General features: G+C 37.0%; 2 protein-coding genes across 6 annotated transcripts in view; both read right to left on the bottom strand.

Moving 5' to 3' along the window:
• Nucleotides 1-6067: 6067 nt before the first annotated feature.
• LOC113107774 (transmembrane protein 51) lies at nucleotides 6068-12975 on the bottom strand. The gene is made up of 3 exons (XM_026270478.1): nucleotides 12798-12975; nucleotides 10534-10986; nucleotides 6068-7811 (listed from the first exon to the last, which is right to left on the bottom strand). The coding sequence occupies exons 2-3, from the start codon at nucleotides 10890-10892 to the stop codon at nucleotides 7409-7411; spliced, it is 762 nt and encodes a 253-aa protein (XP_026126263.1). The 5' UTR covers nucleotides 10893-10986; nucleotides 12798-12975; the 3' UTR covers nucleotides 6068-7408.
• A 1282-nt stretch (nucleotides 12976-14257) lies between these two features.
• LOC113107773 (kazrin-A) overlaps nucleotides 14258-25345 on the bottom strand; it is a 39340-nt gene continuing 28252 nt past the window's right edge. For 4 of the 5 annotated variants that reach the window (XM_026270474.1, XM_026270473.1, XM_026270476.1 and 1 more), the window contains 13 exons: nucleotides 25169-25305; nucleotides 24873-25043; nucleotides 24574-24657; nucleotides 22857-23031; nucleotides 22549-22733; nucleotides 21308-21431; nucleotides 17860-18065; nucleotides 17587-17705; nucleotides 15830-16061; nucleotides 15570-15671; nucleotides 15323-15489; nucleotides 15046-15166; nucleotides 14259-14751 (listed from right to left, as the gene is read on the bottom strand). In XM_026270474.1, the coding sequence (XP_026126259.1) occupies nucleotides 14593-14751; nucleotides 15046-15166; nucleotides 15323-15489; nucleotides 15570-15671; nucleotides 15830-16061; nucleotides 17587-17705; nucleotides 17860-18065; nucleotides 21308-21431; nucleotides 22549-22733; nucleotides 22857-23031; nucleotides 24574-24657; nucleotides 24873-25043; nucleotides 25169-25305 (1982 nt within the window). In that variant the 3' untranslated portion in view covers nucleotides 14259-14592. Of the gene's footprint in view, nucleotides 14752-15045; nucleotides 15167-15322; nucleotides 15490-15569; nucleotides 15672-15829; nucleotides 16062-17586; nucleotides 17706-17859; nucleotides 18066-21307; nucleotides 21432-22548; nucleotides 22734-22856; nucleotides 23032-24573; nucleotides 24658-24872; nucleotides 25044-25168; nucleotides 25306-25345 lie in introns of all 5 variants that reach the window. The other variant, XM_026270475.1, reaches the window with a different exon arrangement.

Here is a 25345-nt window from a genome sequence, read left to right as displayed (position 1 = left end):
CCAGAGTGAAGTATTGTTTGGACCACTAAAATATTACTGATAAATACGTCTCTGGCCATGGAGATTACCATATACCAATATGAGAACAATTTTTAATGATAATATTTCTATATGATGCTTAGAACCAGAACTAATGATGCCAGATTTGAAAGTAAATCACTCTTCTGATCGTGTGAACAGATTTACGCAAAGGTCTGAATTTGTTCGCAATTTAGTTCGTTTCGTTCAGTTCACTCAAGCACTGCTCACAGTATCTTACTTGTGCACCTTTCAGTAAGTTTTCACCCGAAATAGTAATGAGATACTTTATATGAAAAAATTAAAAAGACATAAAATCCACTGCCGGAAATGTCTTTTATAATTTGTCAACAATGAAGCAGCTCCACTCGGTACTGCAAAGCCAATTTATATAAAAATATACAAAACAATATCTAAGAAAAAATACATATCAAGTATAAGGATCGAGTTTGAGTATAAAAATATTGAGACACTTTTAATCGAATCATTCTGAATAAAAGACAATTATTTAAAAAATCTCCAAGGCAATTGCTTAGCTTGTGCACAACCTTCTTTTAGCCTTAGCAAAAAGAAATAATTAAAAAATAACATAAATTGGTGATTGGCAAAACATCTGTCAAACAACACACAAAGTGACCTGACATACAGCCAAGTATGGTGACCCATACTCAGAATTTGTGCTCTGCATTTAACCCATCCAAAGTGCACACACACTAGTGAACACATACACACACAGACAGACACACACACACACACACACACACACAGAGCAGTGGGCAGCCATTTATGCTGTAGCGCAGTTGGGGGTTGTGTTCCTTGCTCAAGGGCACCTCAGTTGTGGTAATGCAAGCCCAAAATTAGGGTTAGGAGTCAAACGCTCTAAACACAAGGCCACCACTTCTGAGAAAACATGTCTGAATTGTGAGATTCAAACTGCCAGGAATTGCCAGGACAAAATCTCAGTCTTTCACAGGACTTGAGGAGATGTGCTCAGAAACTTCTCACACCTCTACCATACCAATGACATTCAAATCTTGAAAGGATCTCTGCATGCCCCATGGACATATCACTTTAATCTTGACAAGACTAGGCTCATCTTCCTTCCTCCAAACAAAATCTGTCTTTACCCCAGTCAAAGGTCAAGAAGTCAATAATGCTTCCAGGGGTGTTCAGACTGACCAGTGCTTATTTGAGTGGCAATATGACTGACACATCCTATTGCTTTATCATTAAAAACATACGCAAAACATATGGAAAAACTACAATAGTTGTTTCATGTCTAGAATAAATAACTCCTCCCTTACTACACTACCAGCATCAAAACACCAGAGAGATTATCATAAGATCTGAACAAAACAGTGATGCGGGTGAAAGTCACTGTTGAATTACTTCTATTCTCAAATCTATTAATAGTAGCATGTGTGTTCAGCATTTAAACCCTATGTGTGTGTCTAAGTATAAAATCAGATTACTAACCGACTTACATTACTTTGTTATTGAATATCTGCAGCACAATCCCTGTAAAATAAAAGTTAATTAATGCTGAAATTAAAAGAAATGAATAGCAACATTGTTAAATGTGCGTGTTGTTGGCATGGTAGTTTACTGGCAGTTCAGAAAATCTGTAATTCACTTACTTGCGAGGTCTTAAAGCAGCAGGTTTTATGGTTAAACAGTAGATCTATAGTATATTTATACCAATCTACATCCAAATCGAGCATTTAAATTATTAAATCCAAAATCGATGCTTTCACTCAGGCCTGAACGTGTTGCTCCATTCCCGCCTGGATAAAGCTCGACCAATAGCATTCGAATACAGTTCTGAAGAAGCATTTGATTGGTTGAACCTACTGAAGGGATATGCCTTTCACTGATCGAATCGGTTGAATGAATGACTCAATAGTTGTGTCCTAAACTGAAGTGCATGGATGGAGTGTGCATTTGAAGTGTGATTGCGTCACAGCACGCAATGAAGGCTGTCCCAAACTGAAGTGTTCAGTTCTCCAAAGACCCATTCCAAGGCAGATTGCATTACCGCGCCACAACAGAGGCTGACAAATTTCTAAAGCGACTTCAAATGTGCCCTTCATTTCCCAGGAAACTGAGGTCTACATCTGATGGACACTTTGCACCCTACCATATCCCAGAATCACTTTTGGGCAGATGACAACGGTGTTTATTCAAAGGCAGGGGAGAGTTATGTGGGGGAATTCACACTGAAATTTAAGTATTGTGTTTTCATTTACTCAAATAACTAGAAAAGTGTTAAAACCTATTGTGTTTTTTTTATATATATAAAGCCCACAACAATAAGACAACCACTATATAAGGCAATAGTATTTTCCTTTGTTGTTGTTTTTTTGTTTTTTGTAGTGCTGTCATGCAAGAGATGTCTACAAATGTTTTAACCACAGATTTTAACCAAACTTTAGCACTTCAGTATTTTGTATGCATGTCCTGTCGTGTCATATTTTCGAATGTCAAGATTGCAAACCTGTCATTATATTTTTTATAAGTGTTTCCATTTTCTCTTGTTTTAATACTATTATGGAGAAAATGTTTTTGCATGCTGGGGAAAGACTTATAAAATATAAAGTAAGCAAGTTAACAGACAAATTTTTGCTAAATTTCATTGTGCTGTTGTTATTAACAGGCATGGTTTATTCGCTCTGCCTTAGGATTGCAAGTGTCCTGGGACAGTCGAGGGAGTGAGTGGAAGCTGATGGAGGGAGGACATCAAACTCCAGAGGAGAGAAGAGTAATCAGTAGAAGAAATATTGAGGTACTTTAGTAAACTACTTTTAGTAACTGCTAATACCACATTGGGAAAAACTACTAGTCATATTTAAAACCTTAGCTAAAGGGATAGTTCACCCAAAAAGGAAAATTACAAACCTGTTATGTTTTTATTACCTTAGATTGAGCTATAAATCTTAGATTGATCTACATACATGGAATTATTTATTGAATAATTAAGGAAATAATATAATATAATTCCTTGATTTACTTTTGTAAAGAAATCTCATTGTTCTCTGCTGTCTTTAACGACATCTTTACCTGTGTCGGCCACCGTAACTTCTCTAAATGGAGGGGTGAGAGGGGACTGAGCCGTGGGTTGCAATTCACAACCTCACCACTAGATTGCAGCTAAAAATTACACAGTGCAACTTTAAGTAAAACTATTATCTTGAATGCTCTAATATAAGGTATTGAGAGTAAAAGTAAAGGTATAAAGTATTATTCTAAAAAATAATTTTGCATTAATATTACTGCTGCACTACTGTGTCTGTTGCATTTTCTTCTGAATATGTTCAAGGTTATTAAATTTAAAGTTGCCTACTAAATATACTGCTGGGTAGCATGATGCATCAAATGACCATATTTTTGTAGTGCTACTGTCCTGTGGAGAAAAAAAAAAACAAAATAGAAAACTTAGTACTTCATATATGTACGAATATACTTAATGGATATTGTACTTCCTTACAGTCCACCTCTGATTATTTTAAAAATGAAAGTATCAACATTTTGTTAGAATATTAACATTAGATAACTATATCAAAGGCTCGGACCAGTCAAAAAGAGCACTGTTCAGCTGTGACAGCTGCCAATGAAGATTGAGCGGTACTATCCTCTATTTTTTTTTTTTTTACATTTTTATTCACAATATTGTTATTTTTATGCTTTTACTGCCTAAAAAATCTGGGTTGCAAACCTGTCTACATATGATCCACATGGTCAAGACAATAAACTATACAAAATCGCACCTCTGTAAGATATCAGTCAGCATTTGAACTGCTGTGTGTGTGTGCGTGTGTGTTTTTCATCTGTATCATTACATCATTCAAGTAAACTCCAAGCACATTCCTGCATGTAAAATTGTAATCCTACAAAGGACGCAGCAAACCAGTGTAGTTTACCTGGCCTCAGTCTTAGCTAAGCTTACATGACCGTCCCTCTCCTCCATTATGACAAAACCAATGAGCAATTTTGGCTCCACCTATCCTGGCAGAATTTTCCTCTTGTCAGCACAGCTCTCACATCGCTGCGATGCGACAGAGTGCTGTTGCAATTAATAAATCCTGTGAGGACGGGGCGTCCTTCGTGCTCTTCGGAGGCCTGGCTGTGCCTTGTCCAAATACCCACGCTCTTTGTATTTCCTTAAGTCCTCTATTTGGCCAAAGAGCTCAAGTGATGACCACAATTGTGTGTAGAACTTTTCATTACCTGATGGGGACACACTTATAGTGTTGTAAAAATGCAAATGTTTACATAGCGTTATTTTAATTTAAGTTTAATTTAATTTAAAATCAACTTCCTTCTAGATAGGATGTTCAGTAGTCCCCATAACATGACGTAATTTCAATTTGTGGTGCTTCTAATTAAGTGATAAGCAGCTGCAAATGTTAGACAAAATAAATATCACCACTACTCATTATTGCACTAATAAAACTTAAAAACACAGTTTTTCTACCTAATTATATGTAATATCTAATTATTTTATTAATATTCAATTTACACTGGAAAGGTTTCTGTGACCTCTAGTGGAATCGGCAAAAAGTCTCACGATTTATTTCCACAAAATGATGCACGAAGGGATACACATATTTGAGATAGTGTGGATGTACTGTGTGTTAGGGCACTGCGTTTTTGCCATTTTTAAATGTCACGTTTTTTGTACTTTTTTGAAGCTTGGATTGCGTTTACAGTGTGCAATGTAACATGTGTTCATGTTTCGCGTGTAAAAAAAAAACAGTATTTTTCACACGATTCACCTTTTGGTATACTGCTGTTTTCACTGTCATAAAAACGGGCTGATGACTTCCTTGTTAGGAAGACTAGTTTTGAGAAGCAAGTGGGATCTGTTTTGAAAACCTGTCAATCCTGATCTGAACGCACGTGCTGGATATGTACTTATAATGTTTTTAACAGCCGCTAACAACAAAGCTAAACAGCGTTGCCCTTTGTGTAATAAGTTACAGAAACTGTTAAAAGCACCAACTTAAATAATAAAATACACTTACCGTTTGTGGTCCATAAACAACGCCTTCTCCAGACAAAGAGGGAGCAGCTCCATTTTTCAAGAATAATCTTTGTGCGAATCCGGCATTAAACTGACTGAGATTGAGGAAGCTGTCCTCAGCAAAAATGTGCTGCACAGCCTGCCTGGGAAGCCCAAACAAAGGTAACTGTTACTGGACTTTCTATATGAAAATAACAGCATTTCGACCACATGGCGACAAAAGCACTCTTCAAACGCAACTCTTCCTCTTCTCCGTCGAGCGCAACAAGACCACGCCCCCTTTTTTGTGTATTCCTGTGGGCGGAGGTTAATCAAAAAAAAAAAAAAAAGGTTTTAGTGACATCATTACTGCAGGAACTAGAGGGATGTAGTCCAAACTGGTCATTTATTTGTAGGCGAATTCTGTTAAATAAAATATCTCGCTTGGCATTGAACTTTAAGCTTTAGAATTTTACATATACTGTTTATACTCTAACAACAAAATTACACACTAACTAAAGTTTAAAACATGGGATCAGGAAGAACAGAACCTTTAAGAACTGGGACAGTCTTGGCACTTACCTGTCGCGCGCACGCGGTCTCAAGTGGCCAAGACAGCAAATGTGGGTTTGGACCTGATTTGGACAAGTCACTGGTCTTCGAAATGTTTACACTGAACTTTGGGACACAGCTAATGACTCGCTCATCCTATAGCAAGAATCATTGAACAAATTGGTGAACAAAAATGAATGAATCTTTGAACCGACTCCTTCACCAGATGAATCACAACCCACTTTATGAGGACTAGTGTGTGAATTGAATACATCAGTTCTGGATGGAAATTTACAATATATTTTTAGAGAATTTATAATCCAAAATGAAATCCTTCCTTGTGTCACATCTTTATTATTTCCTTTTATAACACACTTCATGAATAGAGATGCAAAACAAATCAAACAATTTCATTTCTAAAATGACTAATATCAACATTTTTTATTCCTTTAGATCTTTCCATAATACAGGAAATACAGGATCAAATTTATTCTGACCACAAACCCTTTATTTCTTAAAGTATAATTATTATCCCTCATGACACATGCATATATTTTTTATTTCAAATCAAAGAGATCCACTTGTCAAATTGTTTTTATTTCTCATTCCATTCTAGCTCACAATTATAAACAGAACATAACAAAATAGAGAGAAAAAATTGAATATTAAATAGCACATGAGATTCAGCAATTTATTTATTTTTTTAAAAAGAAATCTATTAAATAGCACATGAGATTCAGCAATTTTTTTTTTTTTAAATAAGAAATCTATTAAATAGCACATGAGATTCAGCAAATTTTTTCAAAAAAAAAAAAAAGAAGAAGAAATCTATTAAATAGCACATGAGATTAAGCAACATTTTTTCCATCCATGTCAGTCTTAAACTGAAGAGGCGTCAGCAAAATTTCCAGAAACATAAACACTGATTTCATAAATAACCAGCTACAGGTGTGTTTTAATGTGAAAGTCATGGAGTGTTTAGAGTAGTAATGCAAGTGCAGACAGATGACTGGGAGCTTCAACCTCAAAGCATGGAGATGCCATAGCTGCCCAATCAGAAACACAGTGGTCTTCACACAAATCAACATTAAAAGTTAAAAATAAAGGGAAGAAAAGACTGAGTGTTTGTGTATCCAAGTTAGAGAAAAAGGAGACAAGAAATTCTCTGTGTCTGGTGGTGAGAGTGTGATATAAGGCAGCTGCAGGGTCAAAGAACTTCTCTGTGTCGTAAACCACGAGGAGAGACACATACTGATGATCTCACAGTCTGTCAGTCCGACGACAAGGTCACTAAAAACACAGAAAATTAAAGCCAACACAAGAACCAAAGCAAAGTTCTTGGAAAATGTACACACAAAAAAACATCACATGCACTCACACCAGACACAAACACATATCAGTGCAAAAAAACACAATAGTGCTGATGTGACTCACAGTTTACAGTTTCACATCTCTTCTGAAATTATAGTGGACGTCCTATGAAACAAAGGTCTAGACAGCTTGGATGCCAAATTTCAAGTTCAACAGAAAAAACAGGACCATCTTATATAAAGATCAGCAGTGGTTCAGTAAACATCTTTCAAAAATCCAGTTCAGTTTTAATCCAGTCAGCTGCAACTTTTTTTTATTACAAATTTTTTTTGCTACAAGGATATATTCAGGAAACACAGGAAGACATAACGACGGCTCTCCCCTTTCCATACTACTCCCTCCTCTGTGCTGATGATAGTGGCACATCCGTTCCAGAGGAGTAATATGAAGTTCAGTACAGTAGTAACTTGTAAAAGAGGTAGTCACACTTCATCACACTGCAGGGTTAGCATAAACCTCCAGCATTCCTCACTGGTGTGCGTTTGTAGGAAGTGGAGGGAGCTTTTCATCATACTGTGGAGGAGGCGTGAGGGGTTCGATGGAGAACATGTTTGTCTGCTGGATATCGCTTAAGCTTTTCCTCCTCAGGATATCAGATTTTATGCGCCTAATTTTAAGGGGAATCAGCTTGCGCCCAGGCCGGCTGTTTCTTCGGCCACCCGCTCCAGTGCTGGGGTCGATTTGGGATGAACGTCTGTGTGCTGGGCTGAATCCATCTTCCACAGTGTGCTGATCTTCCTCTAGCTCCTCATAGGCTGGCAGCTGGGTGATGCTGTTGTGTCGCTCTGAGGACTGACTGATGGGATACTGGCCACTCATTACCACCTCCTCGTAAGTGGGTACAGTGTAGGTTTGAGCTAGTTGTTCCATCCTAGAAGCAAAAATGTACAACCATACACAGCATATTCAGCTTATTTTTGTTCAAATTATCATTCAAAACATTTGGGGTCAGTAAGTCTTAATATATGCTTAATATTTTTATTCAGCAAGGATGCATTAAACTGATTAAAAGGGGTCATCGGATGCCCATTTTCCACAAGCTGATGTGATTCTTTAGGGTCTTAATGAAAGATCTGTAACAAAGTTTGGTTAAAAATTCTCAATGATATTGTAAAAAACACCTTTTTTTATTCTATCAAAAACAGCTCTTTGCAGAGCAAGCCGGTTTCCTTTAAATGTTAATGAGCTATGCTGACCCCGCCCCTCTCTTCCAGCTGCTCTCTGAGGGACTGTTTACTTCAGCCGCAATCGTGTGAAACTTGTGAATTAGCACATTATTATTATTATTATTAACACCTTATACTCATTTTTTCTGTAGGTGATCGGGGTGCAATTTCTTAAGAAACTAACGTAATACACTGCATCTTCAGCAGCTCAAACTATCATGTGAGGGGCCTGTTTTTGTGACATCACATAGACAGGCATCTGAGAACAACTCGATTTGAGAAAGGGGTAAACATTTTAGAAGATAAAAAAAGGTGGATTTTTATCACTTTAGGGTGGTTGTGTACACACACTGCCAAAACACATTTCAGTTCAAACAACTTTTAAAAGTGCATGTAGCATCCGATGACCCCTTAAAAGTGACAAACGTTACAAAAACAATCCTCAAAATTACATACATGACTCTGGACCTCAAAACCAACCATGAGGGTACATTTTTCGAAATTTAGATTTATATATCATCTGAAAGCTGAATCACGACTCTGCAGAAAGATTCATGAGCGCTCAGACGCTGTGACATAGATTGAATGCTTATTTTGTATTTAAAGTGGCCGCAAAGCAAACAAGCTTGTTTATCTCGTGCAGACTAACCACAAGGAGGGTAACGTTATAAGTTAAACTCATTAAATATTTTTGTGGACGAAGTATTAAGATACTTTACCTAATAATGTATAAAGCACTGTAAAAATACTCTGATGTAAGTAAAAGTGTTGCATTGAAAATGCTACTTAAGTAAATATATTCAAGTATAAACCTTACTTAATGTAAGTATTATCAGGGAATTTTGTTTAAAAGTAAACTGGGACTACAGTACTATTATTTATTATATCATTAGATTATCAGGAAAATTAACAATGTCAAACATCTTGGTCCACGTATCACTTTTAATAAATTTTTTTATGTCCCTGTACGCAAACAGGGACACATCATAGATTATTGCAAACATGAAACAGCAATAATCAACCTGTCCTCTATTGTACTTGGGAACTAATGTGGTCGGAGCTGCGTTCTCTGGAATCCTCTCAAGCGGTTGACTTCTACGTTCCGATTGGTTGCTGCCCAACAGCGTCATAGCTCATTACCATAAAGTTGCCTTGATTTCAACTCTCCTCAATGCTCTCAACGGCCAAGTCGCGATGCGCCACTCCTCGCCGCCAGCTTACATTCAAAATGAATGACTTCCAGCCACTTTGACGCTCTCGACGCCGGCGGTGTGAACGCACAGTAAATATTTCACCGAGATACAACTATTTAAAAATCTGGAATCTGAGTTTGCAACAAAAAAAAAAAACGCCAATGCATATTACTAATCAAAAAATATGTTTTAATATACTTACGGAAGAAAATTTACAAAATATCTTCAAGGAACATGAACTTTAATTAATATTCTTCTTATTTTTTGGCATAAATGGAAAATCTATATCTTTTGACCCATACAATATATATATTGGCTACTGCTACAAATATTACCCCAGTGACTTAAGACAACTCAACGGTTTTCAACATTCAGAATGATAAGAAATCTTTCTGGAGCAAAGAAATTAATAAATAAAAACATTAGAATGATTTTTGAAGCCTCGGAATAAAAGAATTTATAAAAGGTGAATTTGAGTTTATATTTAAAAATTCTGACTTTATTCTCGCAATTTCAAGATTATCTCTCACAATTCTGATAAGCAAAAACAACTTGTCATTGTTTCTTTTCCTCTCGTCTGAGAATCATGAGTATCCCTGACTTCTGGCTTTTTTCCCTCAGAATTGTCAAACTCACAATTTTTGAGTTAAGTTGAGTTATAAAGTCCGAACTAGGAGATATAAACTTGCATTTGGAAAAGAAGTCAGAATTGTGAGATCAAATAAATAACTGTTATGTAAAATGTTAATAATATTAATAATAATATGTTTAAATATTTAATGGTGTAAATATAGGGCTAATACAATACGTCTCCTATGAACTGCATATGTAAATATTATGAACATCTACTGTTTAAATCAAATGTATGCTTTAAAAGTAGAGTAATCATATCAGTTTTCATCCTTAGTCTGTCCGTTTAAACATCTGTGTTTAGCTTTTAAATGGCATCTTTGATGATAGTATTCTATAAAAATGATTCGGACATCCTAAGGCACAAAAATTATTATAATAAAATAAATTTTTTTAATGTTAACTTAATTTAGAATCTTCCAAAAATCATAAAGTGTATTCAAGTCACTTGTACAGTATGTGTGAATGATTTATTTGATGTGTTTTTGAAAACATTAATAGCACAAAAATAAAATAAAAGTCAGACACATCATTAGCCTATTTACCATCATAAAGTGTAAGAATGTGGCTGCACCTGGGTGTGTATTTAACAGCATTTACTCACCTAGCCCCCTCCTCCTGTGTGTTAGCAGGTGTACTGCTGGCTTCTTGTCCCCGGGTCGCCCTCTGTTTCTTCCGTACGCTCAGACACACAGACAGCAGCAGAAGCGCCACTCCTCCCCCTACTAGGACGAACGCCACGGACGAGGCCTCCCGAACTTGATTCTGATGCATGCTGGGTCTGGAGCTGTTCCCTCCAGACCCTGCCGGCTCCACACTCCACATAATCATGACTATCCCCAGAGCGATGAGGCCCAAGCCCAGCACAGCAGTAGCATACTGCGCCCCAGAGGTACTGCCGCTGTTCCTGCTGGGGCTGGGTGGAGTCGGGTCGCTGTAGGACATGCTTCCAAACCTTACCATGGATTCAGATCTCCTCTGGATATGTTGTGTGCCTGTCGAAATGCCTAAAAACCGTATCTCATTTTTCCTGTCTTTTCTGGAGTGCTGACCCCCTCTGTGAACAGAAAATCAAACAAAGGTGAATCAGCAGAAAAGTGATTGAATAATAAAGACAGACGATCATAAAAGAGTCTTATATCAATCAACGTCCAAGATCCAGGCCAAGTCCTTTGATAAAGCCTGTGTGAAAAAAGCGTAACCCTTCCAGTGCTTCAGCAGTGATAAGGTTTTTATCAAAGCATATTTATTGTGCACACACATCAGCAGACATGATGTTAGGCTTGCCAAACATCCTTCCATGAGATAAAGCAGGTGTCCCTTCATCTGAGCTTTAGTTACGGGTGCATAAAATGGAAGAAGGCGCTTGATTCATGAGTGAAGTGAGAGGGTTCACAGACTTTTCATCTCTGCTCTGGAAAGTTTATGTTAAAGTGAAAACAAGGCACCTCCAAGCTCCAAAAGTGTCTTTACTAAGAATGTGTTATTGTTTAATAGACAAATACACAACAAAAAAAGCTCATGATAACTCTGCTCAGTCATGCCTACACAGCTCCTGGCATTGGTTATCTGTCCAGGCAGGTCTGGGATACGCGCTCTTTGCAGCACCCTTAATCATTTCTTAGCATTGTAGCAACATTAAGTCATGCTCCCAGATCAGTGTAAATCTTTTGCATGCAGAACCAATTAGTTTATAATAGAATTATTTCCTTGAGTTGTGACTCATCGGTTATGTGTGTATGGAAAAGTGTGGGCAGTTGCTCATGAGCTTTGTCTTTGTATTCCAGTATTTAAAGTCTCGATGGACAGACATAATTTCTGCACGGCACATCTGACTTGTTGAAGGAAATTTCCCTCATGCATAAACATGGTTTAGTACATGCCTGAATTTGATCCATAACATAGAATTTACCTAGCACGTCTAAGCATGCAGACAGATAAAATGATGACAGTGAATCCTCCCTAGGGAATGGCAGGAATTTCCTTTTCTCCCAAAAACCACTGTAACCAGATTAGACGATGGAAAACAATAGTGCCACATAAATTCACATTACAAGGGACACCGTAAAAGGTTCAGCTAAGGGAGCCCAGGGCAACCGGGGGCCCTGAAACTCTAGCGACACCAAATCAGATGGAAGCTGTTTCTTAGAGGAAAAAGTACACACACATTCCAGCATAAGTGAATTTAGTGATAACTTGACAAAAATTGTCATCAAAAATAAAAAAACATTTTTTGAATAATTTACAGTAACTTACTCCAAACGACACCCAAGGGGGAGTTAACACAGAATATTATTTTATTATATATATAAAACTATATATATATAAAACTAAATATATAAAACTATATATATAAAACTAAATACAAGGGGAATGGACAAAAGGTCTCCAGATCTCCGTTTACTTTAACGTGAGCACCTCGTTTTTATGCCAAATACAAAAACGTTTAAAAAAAGGGGAAATACCCGTAAAGCTGTGATGTTTAACACTCTGCCAAAAATCTCCTCGTGTGCATCATGCAAGAAATAAAGTCATGCAAGTTTGGAAAATTTTGAACGTGTAATATACGTGTTAGTAGAAACTTTATAGAGTTTAATATCTTTAACGCAAACAATAAATTAATGCAACTTTACATGAGCAGACGTCCTGTTAAACACTAAGAGATAGCAACAGCGATTCTTAACAGAATGATCACACTGTAAGGCCTAAAAAGTCAAAATATTATTAAATATATGACAGATTTAAAACAACAAATTACGCTGCGCACGACTTAAAAACAGAACGCGCTACGTAAAATCATGTAAACATAACAAAGTTCCAGAGAAACGAGTCAAACTTCAGGTTCACTGGGAATGTAAGAAGACTTACCGAGAAAAATCCCCTTCCTTTTGTTTAGGAGACCAACCCCATTTAAATGCTGGATAAAACCACTTTTAATCCAGTGACGCTACACCGCAGCATTCCTTAAGATACTCAACTTGAATTTCTTAAAGCGGTTTGGCCTCCAGTTTCAAAGAAGTGAACATCTTCCTGTTCCTGCAGTCCAGAATTAACCCATTAACAGACCTATTCGGGCTCCTGCCACGCCCACATGTTCTGAGGGGCTAAACTTCCCCATCCTCTGACACTGATGGTCCATGAAACTCTTTCAGTTAAACAGACAGTGATGAATATAAGAACTCCATATATAATATAGGGGGAAAAAAATCAAAACTTTATTTTAAAATAGAATAACAACCTATCAAGGTTTCCAGTTTCTTAACAGTCAAAAGTGTTCATCTTATTTTCGTTCATCTTTTTGTATTTCAGTCTTTTTTCTCAATTTTTTAAAACCGTTTAAGAATTACTGATAACCTCTAGGAAGACTGTAGGTTTGTACAGAAGTTGAAATTAAGTTTATTTATGACATGAAGTTTGTTTATACACTTTTCAAGATACTAGCATTGTTTATCACCATTCTTCAGTCAGGGTGGTGCACATCAAATGACCAGGATCACCCACATAAATACGTCAAACAAGGTTCAGACAAACATCAATTCCTAGAGCGGGACAAATGCTCAACAATATTTAACTACTTTATTGGCAGTTGTGATTCTGGCAGTGTTAATAATGCTGGACAAAGGTTGACCATATTGACAAAGTGCTTCCTCTTTACGTTAGGAAATATCATGTAACTTTGTAACAGTAAATGGAAAAAGGAGTGTTCTGACATGTATTACGTATTTTTCTCAGTATAATGAAATACTTTATTAATCCTGAGTGGGAAACTGTGGGAATGTCAGGTAAGATGTTTATCAGATACCAGAAATATGAGGAACAAATATTTAACAAAAACACAACAATGCCAAAGTGGGAAAAAATGTTGTCTTGTCTTAATGTCCTGGGATAAAATACAGAAGTAGGCTGCCAGAGAGAAGAGTCAACTAAAATTTAAGACCATTTTAATATGGAGAACATGTAGTCCTGTCTTTATCTATACAAATATGCACCTCCTTTAACGCTGCTTCAGAAAGTCAGTTAATAAACACATAAATGTACAACAGTCATATCTTTTATATTTGCACATTTACTATGATGATTAGCCTAACCCCTGCTTCAGCTTAGCAATGTGCATGACCTTGGAGTTGATAGCATAGCTATGTTTGCATGATATTGAGATTAGTGATTTACAGTCGGTGCACAGAAGCAGCAGATTTGAACCATTTGAAACATTGGTGGGGGGGGGGGGGTCCAAATTCAATACCACGCCTTAACATAAATGGCTGCCCACTGCTCTGGGTGTGTGTGTGTTCACTGCTGTGTGTGTGCACTTTAGATGGGTTAAATGCAGAGCACGAATTCTGAGTGTAGGTCCCCATACTTGGCTGAATGTCATGTCACTTTCCCTTTTAATATCAATAATTTTGTGAAAATCTAAACATATGGATTCTCACTTTGAGACAAACGAGTTTACAGTCACAGACAACAACATAGGGTCTACAAAGCAAAGCCGACTGGCAAACTGAGAGTCCAGAGACTGAAAATGTGAACTTTAATTAAAATTTCATCAACATTCACCTTGAAAAATAAAATCCCCCATTTGGGAGCTTGAAGAAAGTGTCTTTGTTTTTCCTCAGAATGTGTTTGTTATGTTTTCCATCAGTGATCTCAACAGGAGAAAGACTCAGACATTTGTGAGCTCAGCAGCAGAAAAATGTCGAACCGGGCAACGCTCTCGTTGTAGCGAGACCTCCTGAAGTCCATTCCTTGGAAATGACCCGGATCTGTTCTGATGACTGATCTTTCGTCCAGCGAAGTTCTTTGGGCTGAGACCAAGCTGCTGCTGTAGAAAAAAAAAGTATCCATTAGATTTCTGATTCATCGGTGCTTCAAACTTTTAAAGACTTTTAAGAATTATTCAAGCAATAATGAGGATAGATTGTTACTGAGAACTACACTCGAAAGAGAGAGCAGACACTGGTTGTGCAAAAAGATTCATGCAAAGGATAAAGTGTTAACTAACTACATTTAAAGTAATTGTTCATCCAAAATATTGTATTACTGAATACTGGCACATGTCTAAATGTAGCATTTGTATAAGTTTTAAGAATTTTATGATTCAGCTTTAGCGTTCTACCTTCACCCTCCTTAAAGACTGCTGATCATCAAGACAGCTAGGAGATGAGCTGCTAAGAGAGCTTTGTCGGTGAAGTGTGGGCGGAGTCCCCAAAGGTTCGACTTCCTGATCAAGCTCTGCCCTGCAGACACAGACATCAGAGAAATCTGCATGACTCGACTGTCTCTTGGACTTGTACGACAATATATTAAAAGAGACATTGATTCATTGAGACATATACACTTGTAGAGTTAGACACGGACACATACAGTACAACAATACTAACAGACAGTCTTACCTGGCTGCACTGACAAGTGCCTTCACCTCTTCATTCAGGTGATGACGGACCATGTGCTTGTTGCTTGGAATACACAAGGCCGCCGCCATGGTGTCAGAGCTGAAGGAGGGATCCATCACCATGATGGCACCATGAACCCCACTGCTCTGAAGATTGTCAGCAAACTCCTAAATGAAAAGATATGTCATTCTTTTGAGTTAATCCATATACCACCACCTACACTTTCTGTGTTCTCTCTCAATGGTACCTTCAGATCAATCTCTTTGATCCATTTGATGATGCGATGACAGGTCCACACTACAGGGTCTGTGTTCTGATTCTCACACTCTGATCGCCTGGACTGCAAAATCTGCAGTAAAACAGTATTTGGATAATTGTTGTTTAGCGTCATTAACTTATTATACAGACAAACAGGGTATGTTTTCCAAACTGGGCTATTCTGATGTGTGTGTGTGTGTGTGTCCCATTCCCATCATGCTGTTCTTCTGGTTTATGTGTGTGTGTTACCTCTTTGTCAAAGTTGAGGATGTGTAGCAGCTGTATTCCCAGCAGCAGGCTGTTCTGGTGGGCTTTTTTAGACACGTGCAGATGCTTCTCAAGGTCGGTGCGCGTGAGTGTACTTAGGAGACGTCCGTCCACAAGGTGAGTGTGGAAGAACTGAGAATATTGAGGGAGACCTACATCCATCAGCCAGGCCTGAGCCACCCAGTGGTGATCCAGATCAGCTGCTTTAGAAAGGCTGAAACAACATTAGAAAAGATGTGGAAAAATATTTTATAAATCTAGAAATAAATGGAACTCTTTGTATTCAAGCTAGTTTTGTATACCGTTTTAATAACAGAAGTTGCAACTTGATCTAAAAAAAGAAACAAGTGACGAGCCAACATTATTAAATATATATACAGCTGCATCTCAATAAATTAGAAAGTCATGGAAAAGTTTATTTATTTCAGTAATTCAACTCAAATTGTGAAATTTGTGTATTAAATAAATTCAATGCACATATACTGAAGTAGTTTATGTCTTTGGTTCTTTTAATTGTGATGATTTTGGCTCACATTTAACAAAAACCCACCAATTCACTATCTCAACAAATTAGAATACTTCATAAGATCAATAAAAATAATTGTTGGCCTTCTGGAAAGTATGTTCATTTACTGTACATGTAGGCTACTCAATACTTGGTAGGGGCTTCTTTTGCTTTAATTACTGCCTCAGTTCAGCGGGGCATGGAGGTGATCAGTTTGTGGCACTGCTGAGGTGGTATAGAAGCCCAGGTTTCTTTGACAGTGGCCTTCAGCTAATCTGCCTTTTTTGGTCTCTTGTTTCTCGTCTTCCTCTTGACAATACCCCATCGATTATCTGTGGGGTTCAGGTATGGGGAGTTTGCTGGCCAGTCAAGCACACCAACACCATGGTCATTTAACCAACTTTCGGTGTTTTTGGCAGTGTGGGCAGGTGCCAAAAAAATGCAGGAAAATGAAATCAGCATCTTCAAGAAGCTTGTCAGCAAAAGGAAGCATGAAGTGCTCCAAAATTTCTTGGTATATAGGTGCAGTGACTTGACCAACACCAGCAGACAACATTGCACCCCAAATCATCACAGACTGTGGAAACTTAACACTGGACTTCAAGCAACTTGGGCTATGAGCTTCTCCACCCTTACTCCTTACACTGTTTTCCAAATCAAATCAAAAACTTGCTCTCATCTGAAGAGAGGACTTTGGACCACTGGGCAACATATATATATATATATATATATATATATATATATATATAAACTTGATATATAACTTGAACCTGGAATATTCTTTTCAAATATATTTTCTTAATAAAAAAAAATGCTATTAATAACATAAATAGAATTAAGTTTTTGGGGCGGGCACACCATTTGACCTTCAAGGGATTGTTTGCCTAAAATAAAAGTTTCTGTCATCATTTACCCACCTTCAAATCTTTTCATCATAAAAAGCAATCATATCTCATCTCACAAGACTTGATTTAAACCATTTAATTAATACGGATTGATTTTATGATGCATTTTTGGATCTTCCATACTTTGGTTACCTGGACTTTTAATGGAGAGACAGAAACCTCTTTGTGTAAAAGTATTTTGTGGTCTTAATATATCTTTTTTTTATCTTTTTTTTAATCTCTATGAAATTGTTGTTCTGTTCAATTTATTTTTATTTGCATGGGTCCTCTCTATGAAATTATTTTTCTGTTATGTTCTCTTTTTTTATGTCTTAAGATGTGCTTCCTACCCGTGTCCTAAATCCGCATCCCTGTAGTCTTCAATGGCCAGACGGAGTTTCCTGCGGTGCATTGAATTACTGATCCCTAAAACAAACTCCAGGTCCTCATCCGTAAGAACTAACAAAACCTAACAAAACACACACAGAAATCAATGTTTAATTCTAACATTCACAAACACTGCTTGTTTAAATAGCCCAAGGCATTCTGATAGGATCTGTGTATAATTTTATAGACTGGTGTGGATAAGTGTTTATGTATAATACCGACAAGGTCACGTCTACCTTCCCACTTTTAACGTTGTCTGCACAGGCCCGTATGTACATGGGCATGGCCATGATCACCTCCAGCCACGCCTGCACGGTTCCTGCACGCCAACGGGACATGGGGGCCGTCCGCGCGAGCTCCACCTGCTGAAGACGATCCAGATGCTCCTCGCATTCTGATAGGCTCACACTGAGGCGGGCGGGGCTTGATAAACTGTCGGAGTCTAGATTGTTGGATGACGGGAGAGGGGCGGGACTTAATACGAGTTTGTTTTCTATAATTTATGAGCATAACCACCGTGTTTTCTCAATCTCAAGTGAAGACAGCTATACGGTACCATAAACATAAAATATATTAATTCAGAGATAAGTTAGATAAATGTCCTGGAACAAACATTTTCCCATTTACATCATAGTTTTTGAACAGCAGCCACTAAAGCGTCTTGTGAGCGGGAATCAGTAATTTCACCAGTAGATGGCAGCACAAAACCGCCTTCAAAAACGGCTTCAAGTGCCCATCATTTGTTAATAATAAGGTTGCTAATAATAAAAGCACTCCTTTCTTTGAATCAATTTTAACCTCTTAAGACCCGGCAAAACATTTTAGAAAAAAATAGTAGCAATTTTTTTTTTTCATGTCATTAAATTGCTTAGAGCATAAATACATGTAAAAATTAATAAATGAAATAATAAATTAATTAAAAATTATATTTCATTAATTAGTTATGCTACGTCCTTGGTAGAGGACATCGGGACTCAATAAAATAAAAAATGAAAAGACATGAATGAACATGCATAGGGAAAACAATTGATTTTTTTTCCATTTAGACATTCGGCAGACGCTTTTATCCAAAGCGACTTGCAAATGAGGACAATGGAAGCAATCAAAATCAACAAAAGAGCAGTGATATATAAGTGCTCATGCTCCTATACATGTCTCAGTTAGCTTAACGCAGTACACATAGCAAGAGCTTTTTAAATAATATAATAAATAGAAAGAAAACAGATAGAATAGAAAAAGAAAAAGAAAAAGAAAAGAGCAAGCTAGTGTTATAGGTATTTCTTGCTTTTGTTAATTGCATAATAAATGACAAGAAAACAGATATAATACAAAAAGATTACAAAGCTACTCAAGTTTTTTTTTTTAAAGAAGCAGCAAATGAATAGAGTGCAAGTTCAAAAGGGACAAGTGGTTTTATAAAAAAAAATGTTTTATGTGTATTATATATATATTATTATTATATTTTTTTAACCAAACACGATAAAGATAATTCTTAACTATTTTATAACAGAATTAAATGATATACAATTTTTCTTTATGCAAAATGTGTGTCAAATGGCCATAAACAGGTTTTTCATTGTATATAATTTATCTATAAACGAAATCTAATTAGCATATTAATGTGTTTTAGGGCAAAAAAAAAAAAAAAAAAGTGTAAAAATGGACAAGTAATAATTGACAAGATTTTCATAATAATATATACATTTCATAGGAATACTGAAATATAATTTCTTTCCCTATTCATTTGTTATGTCTCCCAAAATGCGTAACAAACATGCTTTTAGTCCCGGTGTCCTCATATGAGGACATATGAAATTAACGTCCTGTTTCGTAACAGAAAGTCATATTTTAATTTGAAACCCCATTACATATTCCTGAGATGTTGATTTATGACACACAATTAAAAAATCGGTCAGATTAAAATGATAATTACAAAATATTATCATATTTCTATAAGAGTGTCGCTAAATTATTATCAGACATGTTTGAAGACCAAGGAGAGGGAGGTGGCATGTATAGTCTCACTAAAATGTAATGTCCTCAAATGAGGAAGCAGGGACTCAGGAGGTTGTAAAACAATGTCTGACAAAACAGATGGCTACTGCTAAGACCTTACAGAGTAAACGTTGTTGGAAAAGAACAGCTTGTCTGGTTTTGCTACAGCTTTCATCTCATCTACACAAACTCTTCATATATTAAACCATTTCCCCCCTCCTTCTCTAATAGAGCTTCATTATCAGGATTGTGGAGTTTGCACATCACCAGGAGCTAATGAGCCACTGCAGAGAAAAACAATGTACACAGAATCCATCCTGCACCAACATGACAAAATGAGAGCCCCATAAAGACTGGACGAATGGATTAAACAACCACACACACACATACAGATAAATGCCCATGTGGTTAAAAATATTTAGTGATGAGTTAGTTAAGGTATGCTCTGTACTACCTAATCGCCATCAAGCAGGCGATGAAGTAGCCAAAGACAAGCTCTGGGAGGCAAAGTGCCAAAACACAGTTACAAAGAGTGAAGAACTCAGCCACACACTGTTGAGTGTTTCTGATTTTATTTCAAAATAGTCTGTAGTTATATAACTTATTACCATTTTCATTTCCATGCCATTTAGAGTTCCATGCTATTCAGCACCAGCCTGAGCCAAACGCAGCAGGGAAACGAGAGCCGTCTCTCCATCTCCAGCTGATGAAGAACACTCTGCATGCTCTGAAAACTCATTTATTCTTCACTTCATGTCAGTGCAATATTGAAATGTACACAATGGTAAGAATCTGCCACTGAATGATAGCTAGCATTGATTTCATAAAAATAAAAATAATAGACTATAAATACAAAGTTGAATGGTGAAAGGCCCTGTAGAGTAAAGGTATCTAGCCCCCACTTGCAAAGCAAGATGGGAAACTACTGTGGAGCTCTGTGTCATACCCTGCTTTATTAAAGGTACAGTAATCATTTCCATGACAAATATCCTAAGTATTTATTTTTTTTATAACCAGTCATCTGGGTTTTGTATTTCCACACAGTTCTCAGATCAGTTTTTGCCTCCTGGTTAATGTTGTTGTGAAGGCAGTTGTCAGAGTTAGTGTGTGTGTAACGGTGGTTATAAACTCTCCTGTAGGAAAGGCAGGACGAGCCACTGCTCACTAAAAGTCACAGACTACATCAAATGTCCAAATACCAGAATATGTTGCAAATAGATATCTTTTGTATCACAGTGTGAAAAAGCAAATGTCCTTTTTGGGGTTTTCATACACGCTGAGGGTCCTGCTGGCTTCCGACAGGAGAGTTCCACCAATATGTTAAACACCCAGGTTTAAAAACAGCCAATGACAGACAATGAGCGTTAAATGATATAAAAGGCCTCTGGAAACACAAGCACAGAGTGCACAAAGACTATTATTTACACATTCAGCAGTCCTTCAAGTTTCCAGTGATATGCTAAAGTGGGTATAAAATGAACACACACACACACACAAACTCTGGGCAGGTCTGGGTCTACTGCGGCACAGTTCGGAATCATTGTACAGTCAGCTTGTGCTCATAAACGGCAGCGATAGAGACACACACACACACACACACACACACACACAGAGAAACGGGTTAGGGGGGCTCTCAGCAGCGTCACCAGTCAGCATCCTCCTCTATGTAGTAGTCAGGTGTGTTAGTACCATCAAACAGAGTGGGGTCCAGAGACTTTCTTTGCTTTCCTCGACCGAACACCCGCGACAGAGAGCCCAGACCCATCCTCTCTTTCTTCTTTCTGCGTCTCTGCTCCTCTAGATCCTCTAGAGACTGGAGACAGGGATAAAGAAAGAAATAATAAGCACTAGAAGCAAAGGTGATACATCAAAAATGAGCAGAGAATCTCATCTGTATCAAGGCACAATTTATTTGAAGGTTGTCATAATATCTTCATATCAAAGGTCAATAACAGCTAAAGAATCAGAATACCACTCAAGATGTGAAATGTGTTGAGTGCTCTTCTGTGGTTTGAAATTTAATGTATAGTACATAATAAATAAACACAGTACACACACATACACTATGTAAATAAAAACTTATTTTGGATGTGATTAATCACGATCAATAGTTTGACAGCACTTTTATAAATATACATATTTTATATATAAATCTAACATATTTATCCTTAATATATACATGTATGTGTGCATATTTATTATAACATAAAAGAATGTAAAAACAAAATTTTGTTTTTGGATGCGATTAATTGTTTTGCAGCCCTAAACACAATTAACTGTTAACAACAGTAACAATAATAACATTATTATAATTTTAGATTATAATTAATTGCAATATGTAATATAATTTAATAATTAATTAAGTTTTATTATTATTATTATTATTATTATTATTATTATTAATAATAATAATAATAATAATAATACTATAGTCCTCTCTCTCTATATATATATATTTATTTATTTTTTCTACATACATTTAAACCAATTAAAGAATATTAGCACCATGCATGCAACAAAAAGAATGGTAACACCATAATGAGACCAGTTGAAAATACTGTGAAAAGACATCAGTATTTTGTGCACCTTTTCTGCAAAGCACTTCACAACCCTACCACATCCAACACATGCACTACAAAAAAACATTAAAAATCTTAAATGAATATTGTTTAATATAGTATACTATGAACACTGCTGACTCTGTGACAAATTTTTACACGTTTCTCATTTGTAAGTCACTACTGATATCAGAGTCTGCTAAATAAGGACATGTAAATGTGCATGTAAATGTATTGAGGTACAGGTGTCAGGTAAACAGTAGCATGCTGCACTACTGTACTACACTACTTGTGCATTTGTGTATGTGTTTTGCAATGCAAAGAGTGTCACAGTGAGTGGAAATGCTGTGTGTGTGTGTGTGTGTGTCTTACATTGCAGAGGGAGTGTGTTCTGTGTCGTGGTGAATCGGATGGCGTTGAGGATCTCTCTCCCTCCATCACCGAGGCGTCTGAGATGACTGACGGTTGTTTAGAGTGACACGGACTGATCCTGGCTGCAGCTGATGACATCATGCTGATGCCATCAGCATCGCACACACACGGTGATGCTTTCAGCACTAACAGACACAAGCATTGGGAGAATTAGGAGGCTGATTTTAACTCATTTAGCATAAGTGGTTGAGATGTTTAAATGGACAGGTCAGTGCTGTAAGTGTGTGTGTGTGTGTGTGTGTGTGTACCCTGTCTGTCCATTGAGTGGTAAAGGTTTTGTTGACTCTGTCGTATCGCTGCAGTCAGAGGAAGCTCTGCATGCATCGCCCACTCTTGGTTGCCGTTGACGACAGTCTCTGTGGGCATGGCCAGCGAGTGTCGCTTAGGAACATCCTTAGTGAGAGTAGCCAAAGACTGTTTTGCCTGGAGCACAAACAGATTTAATTCAATACGGTCCACATCCTTGTCCAGAGAGAGTGTTGTAAACAAATGTAGAAGTAGTGCCAGTCTGGAGCTAAAGTCAAGTTATTAATAGGCCCACAGAGAATCTATACTCGGAGGATTTAGCAGAAAATATTACTACATTTTACATCTGTAACTGAACCACACTCACACGCCTTCTTCCCCGCTTATGTTCATTCCCATGTTTTATTTAAAGTCTTCATTACTTTTCTATTTGTAGATTTTCTAAATATGAGCATATGCAAAAAATTTAGCTGATTATTAAAAAATCTACAATACAGACAAAAACAACAATATCGTGAAAATTATTGCAATTTCTAAATCTGAATTTCCTAATTTAATATACTTTAGAATATAATTTATTTCTGTGACGCAGCACTGAATTTTCATCATCCACTATTCCAGTCTTCAGTGTCACATTATCCTTTAGAAATCATTTTAATTCTGATTTATAATTCATGTTGGAAACTGTTGTGATGCTTAATATTTTATTTTTGGACCCGGTGATAATTTTTTCTCAGATTCTTTAATGAATGAAGGGTTAAAAATAACAGCATTTATTCAAAATATAAATATTTTCTTATAATATGTCTATGAAGACTGGAGCAATGAAGCTTATACAGGAATAAATAAGTGTATTAAAATAGAAAACTTATTTTAACTGTTAACTGTCAACCGTCCCCTCTTTGGGACGCCTACATTTACTTCACTATATTACAATTAAACAGGAGTTTTGAACATTGTTAAAAAAAAAGACTTCTTTGTTGCCTTTTTCTCACATCACACTTTAGAAATCATCAGAAATTATATATCAACTGAAAACTTAAAATCTCAAAATTCATCCTTTAAAACTCATTTTAAAATCAGACATTGCATTACCATGTAAATGGTACATCAATATCATGTTACAAAATTTTTTCATTCATGAATTATAAAAATGTAAGTTTGGATCTTGCACTACAAAGTCTATGTTCAGATATGTGAGTTACAGTTAAGGGGTTAAATTGCAATGATATTTCACAAATGTATTTTCTGTATTTTTGATCAAATAAATCCAGCCTTGATATGCATATGAAACTTCTTTAAAAAACATGAAAAGTCTTACTGATCCCAAACTTTTGAACAGCGGTGTATTTATGTAATCGGTGCAGAAAATGCTGAAAAACTGCAGATTCCATGTTGGGCCTAGTTCAAAATCATTTCAAGCCACAGTCATGCTAGAAAATAAGCCAAAAGAACACCACCACATTATCATTGGTTTAGAATGGCTCCCAAGCTAACTCCTAAACATTCTACAAAACGAGCATGCAGAGAAGAACATTCACGCTCACAATGAAGGAACAGAAGCGCACATGCTTTTTCCATTCCATACACACAACGAGTTTGTTCTCAAAACAAAATACACGTGCAACCAATCAAACTGTGCATATCAGATGGGCAGTCAACACTGCAGGCCAATCAAAGAGTGATTTGGATTTGAGTGACAGGCCTGGCTGATCTTACCGACACTGTTTTGGGTGAGGCTGGTCTTTCTGGAGATCGAACAAACACGCGACTCTCTAGTTTCTGAGCCATAAAGCTACTCATCTGTTAAAGAAACACACACACATAAACAAAAGCACACACACACGCACACAAACAACCCAACCCTGACATTTTTGAGCTACTCAGCTGACAGATCGTTTGAAGACACATGAAGACATTCTGAACAAGGCAAACACTTCAGATATATCTAGACTCACTCATCCACTTAGAAGACAAAAAGTAGGATCCCCTGCTTTTCTAAGCTCTGTGTATCTCACCATAGTCAGTTCAGCCTCCAGCTCCTTGATCCTGTTCTCTTTCAGGTCCAGTGCTGATCGGAGTGCACTTGCATGTTCTGAGGCCTCTTTGGTTTGTCGGCGTAGGTCCCACTTCTCCCGTTCTAACAGATCTTTTTCCCTTGCCAGAACTCTCACTGCATCCTCACTCTCCTGCAACACATAAATAAGAAGTGTGTTTGAATACTGAAGCATGTGTGTAAGTGGGAATTTATGCACGTTTAAAGTTGCTGTGCTAGTATGAATGCATGAGATATGCATGTGTGCGCGATAAATACTTTTCGGTGTTGCTCATAGTTGCGTATGAAGTCTCGTAGCTGCTCCTCACGGCTCTCCAGTGTTGTGTAGAGCTGCTGCATCTGATTCACCAGATCAGTTCTCTCCAACCTCAAACGCTTCCTGTCTGCCTTCATTGCTAGGGGAAGAAGTAGATCAAAAATGGCTGTAAAAATGAT

This window comes from Carassius auratus, chromosome 8, assembly GCF_003368295.1.
Source record: "Carassius auratus strain Wakin chromosome 8, ASM336829v1, whole genome shotgun sequence".
In the NCBI taxonomy this organism is placed as follows: domain Eukaryota; kingdom Metazoa; phylum Chordata; class Actinopteri; order Cypriniformes; family Cyprinidae; genus Carassius; species Carassius auratus.
The sequence above is the reverse complement of the archived record's forward strand: the minus strand, read 5'-3'. Positions and strand labels throughout refer to the sequence as shown.

What these genes read in the sequence shown, in the direction of transcription:
- LOC113107774 (XM_026270478.1), bottom strand. Translation starts at nt 10,892, where the DNA reads ATGGTAAGGTTTGGAAGCATGTCCTACAGCGACCCGACTCCACCCAGC. An exon ending in ACACAGGAGGAGGGGGCTAG is followed by an intron (nt 7,812 to 10,533) that starts GTGAGTAAATGC and finishes TTTTGCTTCTAG; the next exon opens with GATGGAACAACTAGCTCAAA.